General features: G+C 42.6%; 1 protein-coding gene across 2 annotated transcripts in view; it reads left to right on the forward strand.

Moving 5' to 3' along the window:
- bcl6b (BCL6B transcription repressor) overlaps nucleotides 1–7,292 on the forward strand; it is an 11,918-nt gene extending 4,626 nt beyond the window's left edge. For both annotated transcript variants that reach the window (XM_029753864.1, XM_029753863.1), the window contains exon 11: nucleotides 5,102–7,292. In XM_029753864.1, coding sequence (XP_029609724.1) covers nucleotides 5,102–5,242 — 141 coding nt within the window. In that variant the 3' untranslated portion in view covers nucleotides 5,243–7,292. The remainder of the gene's footprint in view (nucleotides 1–5,101) is intronic.
- The last annotated feature ends 431 nt before the right edge of the window (nucleotides 7,293–7,723 follow it).

Consider the following 7,723-nt stretch of genomic DNA (forward strand, 5'->3'; position numbering starts at 1 on the left):
AAATAGTTGAAGTACAAAAGGGAAAATAAATAAACATAAATATGGGGTGTATTTACAATGGTGATTGTTCTTCATTGGTTGCCCTTTTCTTGTGGCAACAAGTCACATATATTGCTGCTGTGGTGGCACACTGTGGTATTTCACCCAGTAGAAATGGGAGTTTATCAAAATTGGCTTTGTTTTCAAATTCTTTGTGGATCTGTGTAATCTGAGAGAAATATGTGTCTCTAATATGGTCATACATTTGGTAGGAGGTTAGGAAGTGCAGCTCATTTTCCACCTCATTTTGTGGGCAGTGTGCACATTGCCTGTCTTCTCTTGAGAGCCAGGTCTGCCTACGGTGGCCTTTCTCAATAACAAGGCTATACTCACTGAGTCTGTACATAGTTAAAGCTTTCCTTAAGTTTGGGTCAGTAACAGTAGTCAGGTATTTTGCCACTGTGTACTCTCTGTTTAGGGCCAAATAGCATTGTAGTTTGCTCTGTTTTTTTGTTAATTCTTTCCAATGTGTTAAGTAATTATCTTTTAGTTTTTTCATTATTTGGTTGGGTCTAATTGTGTTGCTGTCCCGTAGCTCTGTGGGGTCTGTTTGTGTTTGTGAACAGAGCCCCAAGTCCAGCTTAGGGAAATCTTCTCTTCTCATCTCTCTGTAGGTGATGGCTTTGTTATGGAAGGTTTGGGAATCGCTTCCTTTAACGTCTCTTTTCTGGATTTTGATAATTAGTGGGCATCGGCCTAATTCTGCTCTGCATGCATTATTTGGTGTTTTATGTCTCTAATATGGTCATACATTTGGCAGGTTAGGAAGTGCAGCTAATTTTCCACCTAATTCTGCTCCTCATGTATTATTTGGTGTTTTACATTGTACACAGAGGATATTTTTGCATAATTCTGCATGTAGAGTCTCAATTTGGTGTTTGTCCCACCTTGTGAATTCCTGGTTTGTGAGTGGACCCCAGACCTCACAACCGTAAAGGACAATGGGTTCTATAACTGATTCAAGTATTTTTAGCCAGATCCTAATTGGTATGTCAAATTTGATGTTCCTTTTGATGGCGTAGAAGGCCCTTCTTGCCTTGTCTCTCAGATCGTTCACAGCTTTGTGGAAGTTACCTGTGGCACTGATGTTTAGGCCAAGGTATGTATCATTTTTTTGTGTGCTCTAGGGCAACGGTGTCTAGATGGAATTTGTATTTGTGTTCCTGGCAACTGGACCTTTTTTGGAACACCATTATTTTTGTCTTGTACTGTCAGGGCTCAGGTCTGACAGAATCTGTGCAGAAGATCTAGGTGCTGCTGTAGGCCCTCCTTGGTTGGGGACTGAAGCGCCAGATCATCAGCAAACAGTAGACATTTGTCTTCAGATTCTAGTAGGGTGAGGCCGGGTGCTGCAGACAGTTCTACTGCCCTCGCCAATTCGTTGATATATATGTTGAAGAGGGTGGGGCTTAAGCTGCATCCCTGTCTCACCCCACGGCCCTGTGGAAAGAATTTTGTGTTTTGTTTGCCAATTTTAACTGCACACTTGTTGTTTGTGTACATGGATTTTATAATGTCGTATATTTTTCCCCCAACACCGCTTTCCATCAATTTGTATAGCAGACCCTCATGCCAAATTGAAATCAACAAAGCATGAGAAGACTTTGCCTTTGTTGTGGTTTCTTTATTTGTCATTACGTTGTGCAGGATGAATACGTTGTCTGTCGTACGGTAATTTGGTAAAAAGCCAATTTGCTCAGTATTTTTCTCCACTTTCGTGGATTGGGGTGATCAGTTCTTGGTTACAAATATTGGGGAAGATGCTAGAGCCAAGGAAGATGTTAAAGAGTTTAAGTATAGCCAATTGGAATTTATGGTCTGTATATTTTATCATTTCATTGAGGATACTATCAACACCACAGGCCTTTTTGGGTTGGAGGGTTTGTATTTTGCCCTGTAGTTCATTCAATGTAATTAGAGAATCCAATGGGTTCTGGTAGTCTTTAATAGTTGATTTTAAGGTTTGTATTTGATCATGTAAATGTTTTTGCTCTTTGTTCTTTGTTATATGGACAAAAAGATTGGAGATTGTCCTTTTGGACAGATAACTCATGTTGTTGTTTGTTTAGTGTTTTCCAATTTTCCCATAAGTGGTTAGAGTCTATTGATTCTTCAATTACATTGAGCTGATTTCCGACGTGATGTTCCTTCTTTTTCTGTAGTGTATTAATTTATTGTTTTAGTGATTCACCATAGTGAAGGCGTAGGCTCAGGTTTTCTGGGTCTCTGTTTTTGGTTGGGTAGGTTTCTAAATTTCTTTCTTAGGTTTTTTCATTCTTCATCAAACCATTTGCATTGACATTTTTTGATTTGATAGGGAAGCTGAGAGGTCAAATATACTGTTTAGGTTTCCTACTGCCAAGTTTACACCTTCACTATTACAGTGGAACGTTTTGTCCAGGAAATTGTCTAAAAGGGATTGAATTTGTTGTTGCCTAATAGTTTTTTGGTAGGTTTCCACACTACTTTCCTTCCATCTATACCATTTCTTAATATTATTCAGTTCCTTTGGCTTTGATGCCTCATTATTGAGTATTGCTCTGTTTAAGTAGACTGTGATTTTGCTGTGATCTGATCAGGGTGTCAGTTGGCTGACTGTGAACGCTCTGAGAGACTCTGGGTTGAGGTCAGTGATAAAGTAGTCTTCAGTACTACTGCCAAGAGATAAGCTATAAGTGTACCTACCATAGGAGTCCCCTCGAAGCCTACCTTTGACTATGTACATACCCAGCGTGTGACAGAGCTGCAGGAGTTGTGACCCATTTTTGTTGGTTATGTTGTCATAGTTGTGTCTAGGGGGGCATATGGGGGAGAGAACGCTGTCACCTCCATGTAGGTGTTTGTCCCCCTGTGTGCTGAGGGTGTCAGGTTATTGTCCAGTGCTGGCATTTAGGTCACCTCAGATTAGTCCATGTCCCTGGGCCTGGAAATTATTGATTTCTCCCTCCAGGATGGAGAAGCTGCCTTCATTAAAGTATGGGGATTCTAGTGGGGGGATTTAGGTAACACACAGGAGGACATTTTTCTCTGTTGAGATAATTTCCTTTTGAATTTCTAGCCAAATGTAAAATGTTCCTGTTTTGATTAATTTAATAGAGTGAGGGAGGTCTGCTCTCTACCAAATTAGCATACCAAATTAGCATAGAGTCTCTTCCCTGTTTCACATCTGGTAGTTTGGTGGCTCTCTGTAACCTAGAGGGCAACCAGTGGGTCCATCTCCTCTATACCATGTTTCTCGTAGCATGACAATGTCTGTATTTCTTTGATGAAGTCCAGGTTCCTGATCTTTAGGACAAAGGCAAATGACCTCAGGCCTTGGATATTCCAGGATGAGATAGTGAAGGCTTTGTGTTCCATAAAGTGTCCACTGTTGTTAGTCGTGTGGTTTGGCCTCAGAACAGTAAGTGTGAGCAGAGCCTGCTGAGCATCTGGTACCAGCCATTGGCTTGGGCTGGTGTAAGAGTGGGGGTTGGGCCTGTTTGCCTGCTCATGGCCTGGGCGTATGTGTGACTTTCATGTTGTGTGGGGGGCAAAGGGGTGGGAAGGAGGGGCATAGGTTTGATCTGAGGGGGCCTAAATGGGGTGCGGGCATGGTTGACTTGGGTGGGAGTTGATTGGTTGTGGGGGTGTGGCTGGTGTTGCTGTGGTCTGGATGTAGGTCCTCTCGGCGTGGGTCCTCTATGTGTAGGTTCGGGGGGGGGGGGGTTCCCTTGAGTGGTGTGGCCACACTTTCCTGCTGTGCTCTCAGGTCATTTGTGCCTGTGTGTATTATTATTATATAGCTGGGTGACCCTAGTTCGTCCTCAGACAGAAGGTCTAGGGTGTCCTGGGTGTTTGGACACCAGAGTTTAGACACTGTGTGTTTTGGGAAAAGTTTATTTTCTTGTATATATTTCCCGTTCGAGTCCATAAGGGGTACAATCTGTGTTATGTGTATGTCCTCAGTGGGTGTGTGTGTGTGTGTGGGGGGGGGGGGGGTATCAGGAGGGCTATCAGGGTGGCTGACGGGGGGTGCTCAGAGGGGGTGTGATCCCCTGGGCTTGGGGTTCTTAATTTGTCTGTCTTGCTGTGATGTCAAGGCCATGCTCAGTATCTGGGGTGGACTGTTCTGCTGTGGTGTCAAGACTTTGGTCAGGGGCTGAGGTGGGCTGTTCTGCTAGTTTCTCTGCAGGGGTGGCCAGCTCTCTAATGGGTTGTTCTCTGTCACACGCCATCCCCCTCACCTCCAGCACTCTGATCCTTTCCTCTAGTGCTCTAGTGCACTCTGATCCTCTCCTGTTGATGTTGTCTCACCACAGTCCAGAGTACAGATATGTCTCTGTCCAACTCCAGCTCTCCGGGTCTGGTTGAGGGGGTGTTGTTGAGCTCGACTATTTTTTGTGCTGACTGGAGTGTGTTCACCTGCTGTTCCAGCTCCACCTGTCTTACCTCCAGCTGGGTGAATGTATCCTTCATTTCAACAAGGGAGTAGTACTCTGTGCTGGGAGATTTACTTTCCGTATGGGGTTGCTCGTCTGTGGTGTTGTATAATGAAGAGGTTTGGTCTGACACGCTCGGGGCATCTTTCTCAAGAGAGAGCTTAACCTGCTGAGCTATCTCTTTGATTATGTGAAAGTCCAGCTGAAACTGTTTGGGGTTTCCTTGTACCATTACTGTTCCAGACTTGTACATGTTAACATCCTGAGTTTCCATCCATCGCTAACACACTTTGACACCTCTCACTTCACATCTCAGTGCTAATTGAAGTTGCAGTCAGATCCGTTCTGTCCTATCAAGCTTGGTAGCCTTAACTTAGCATTCAGTCCTTATAAAATAAAATATATCATTGTAATGTATTTTTCTTCTTGACCTTAAAAGAAGCTTCAGACTAAACATTACTCACTCAGTTCCAGGTTAGATGGTATTTTCAGGTTTCTGTTTGTTTGTTTGTTTGCCAGAGCATTTTCTGTATAGCTTGGAAATATGAATCTTTGGTAGTAGGAATCCTTCCAGGTAATTTTGTCCAATAATCAGGTTGTCGGTTTGGAGTTTTGATTTATCTCTGTCTCTCTATCTCTCCCAGTGTGAGAAGTGTGACCTGCACTTCCGCCACAAGAGCCAGCTGCGTCTCCACCTGAGGCAGAAGCATGGCGCCATCACCAACACCAAGATCCGCTACAAGGTCCTGACCGACCCCTACCAGCCCATCCTGCAGGCCTGTTGAAGGTCCTCCCTTTGACCCCTGACCTTTAACCCCTAACCATAACCCCACAGATACCAAGAATAACCCCAACATTTATGTCAATCAAATCATGATTGTTTATCTGTTTCCACCCTAGTTTCTCCTGTGTTGTTATGGTCCATGTCTGTGTCCCAAATGGCACCCTGGGCCTGGTTGCATAAAACACCTTAAGTTAATTTTCCCCTTATCTGTTCCCTTAAAGTTTCCTTAACTTTAAATCAGTTGAACAAAACATTCTAAAGGTGAATTTCTCCCTTAAATTAAGTGAAAAAGTTAATGGTGCCCATGAGGTCCCTTAACTGCTTCATTCAGTTTGGATATCAATGTAAACAGAATTTGTGGAGGTGAATGTTACTTTCATCTGCTCTGGTTACAAAAGGAAAACATCAACCAGCTAGCTACTTAGCTAAACAATGAAAGGTGCACAATCCATGGCTACAAAGCTAGCTGGCTAGTTAGCTATAGCTACTCTGTAAACTAGCTTGACATACTAGGAAGTAATATAAACAAGTTGAGAAAAAAGTAAAAAGAAACTAGGTTTATTATCTTCTGAAGCAATGAAGTTCCATTTTGATATCTCACAAAATGAAAGTGACCTCTTTGACTAGAGGTTAAGTCAGTGAATCAGGCCATGCCCATGGTAACCAGATACTCCGTCTGCCATACATGCCTTCAAACTACCGTAAAAAGGAAATATTTTAGGTGCTCTATGCAATGCCCTTAAACAATTCCCTTAGGCAAGGGACAATTATTTCTTAATGTAAAGCCTTAAGGGAAACACTTAAAATGTTTTATGCAACCAAACCCTGTACACTATATAGTGCACTACTTTTGACAAAGGCTCATGGAGCCTACAGGAATAGGATGCCATTCAAAACTGCCTGGCCCCATCAAACCTGCCTGATTGAGAGCTCAGCCTCGCCCCTCAAAAACATGAGCTCAAGTATGTTTCACTCAGTGGCTAGAGGGGCCATTATAAACACATATACATGACTAGTTGTAAGCCAATCAAACCATGATGTTGTAAAGGATTTGCGGAAAGGCAGCCGGCAACAGAGATCGGAGCTGATATGTAGATAGGATGACAATGCCTCTCCTCTGAGGTATTGAGCTGGAGGCTGCCTCAGGCCGCTTTAAGCGTTAGGTGGATAACATGTCAAGAGAGCTGTCGAAAGTTACTGGGCGGAGTACGATATGTTTTTGTATCCCAGGAGGTGTTTTGAAAAGTTGAGAGTTTTGAGGTTATGAGTAGAGAGTGAGTGAGTGAGACAAAGACAGAGCTGGAAGGGAAGGGAGAGAAGGAGGATGAAGGACTAAGGAGTGTGGCTAGAAGAGAAATACATTTGACATGGATAGTTGGAATCGTGAGATGAGGAATTGACTTTATTAGAGTGACGGAGAGAATGTCATAGTAAGTTGTAGAGTTGAATAGAGCAAGTGAAAGAAAGTTCTGTGCCAATGCTTTGTTTACTTTCAAGTGCCACAGCTATTTTTAGGGACCGGGACACATTGGGGACCCGTTGAGTATTTGAAATGGCAATGCCACAAAGATGTCATTGCATAACAATATAGAGATGGGTAATCATGCCGTAAGAACAAAGGTAATAATGCCCCAAGCACTAACGTGTGAATAGACTACCCCGATTGTGTCAGCTTTAAATAGCTTTTTAACTAATGTTTATTTTTTACACACTAAAACCAAAGGCCTGGGGCCTTTGTCTAATGTATATGACAGGTGTCATATAAGATAAGATGTTTTGCCCATTACATCCGTTCTGTATTTTTCTAAAGCTTTTTATTTAAAATGGCAGATTATAACTTGTCATCGGTGCAGAGTCCGAGCAGGCAAAGGACTTCCGTCTCTTGTGTATGAAGGAATATCTTCTCTCAGAGCATAAAAGCTAGATAATGCGACTGTAAAAATGGATGAGAGATGATATTGATATTTGAAATTGTACGGTGTTCTTTTGCTGGACAAAGACAAGGACTGTTTTATACTAATTAAATTAAATTGATTGCCCTTAACTACAAATGAGTTGTAAATGTTTTCTGTTGTATGTGTTAAAGTCCTAAATAATATACCCCCTGCAGATGGCTTGTGTAAGACTAAGTACCTGTACCAGTTAGGAAAATAATATTTAACTGAAAAGAATCAGATATCATTCAATAGAATTCTGAAATCAGTATTCTACCTATCATACTGATATTAACATACACACACACTCTCTCTCTCACACACACACACACACACACACACACACACACACACACACACACACACACACACACACACACACACACACACACACACACACACACACACACACACACACACACACACACACACACACACACACACACACACACACACACACACACACCTCCTCCCTAGACTTCCTTCCTCTCATTAACTCACCCTTCAGACCTGCAAGACTCAGAGGAGCGAAGAGCTCCTCAAACCGT

This window comes from Salmo trutta, chromosome 5, assembly GCF_901001165.1.
Source record: "Salmo trutta chromosome 5, fSalTru1.1, whole genome shotgun sequence".
Classification (NCBI taxonomy): domain Eukaryota; kingdom Metazoa; phylum Chordata; class Actinopteri; order Salmoniformes; family Salmonidae; genus Salmo; species Salmo trutta.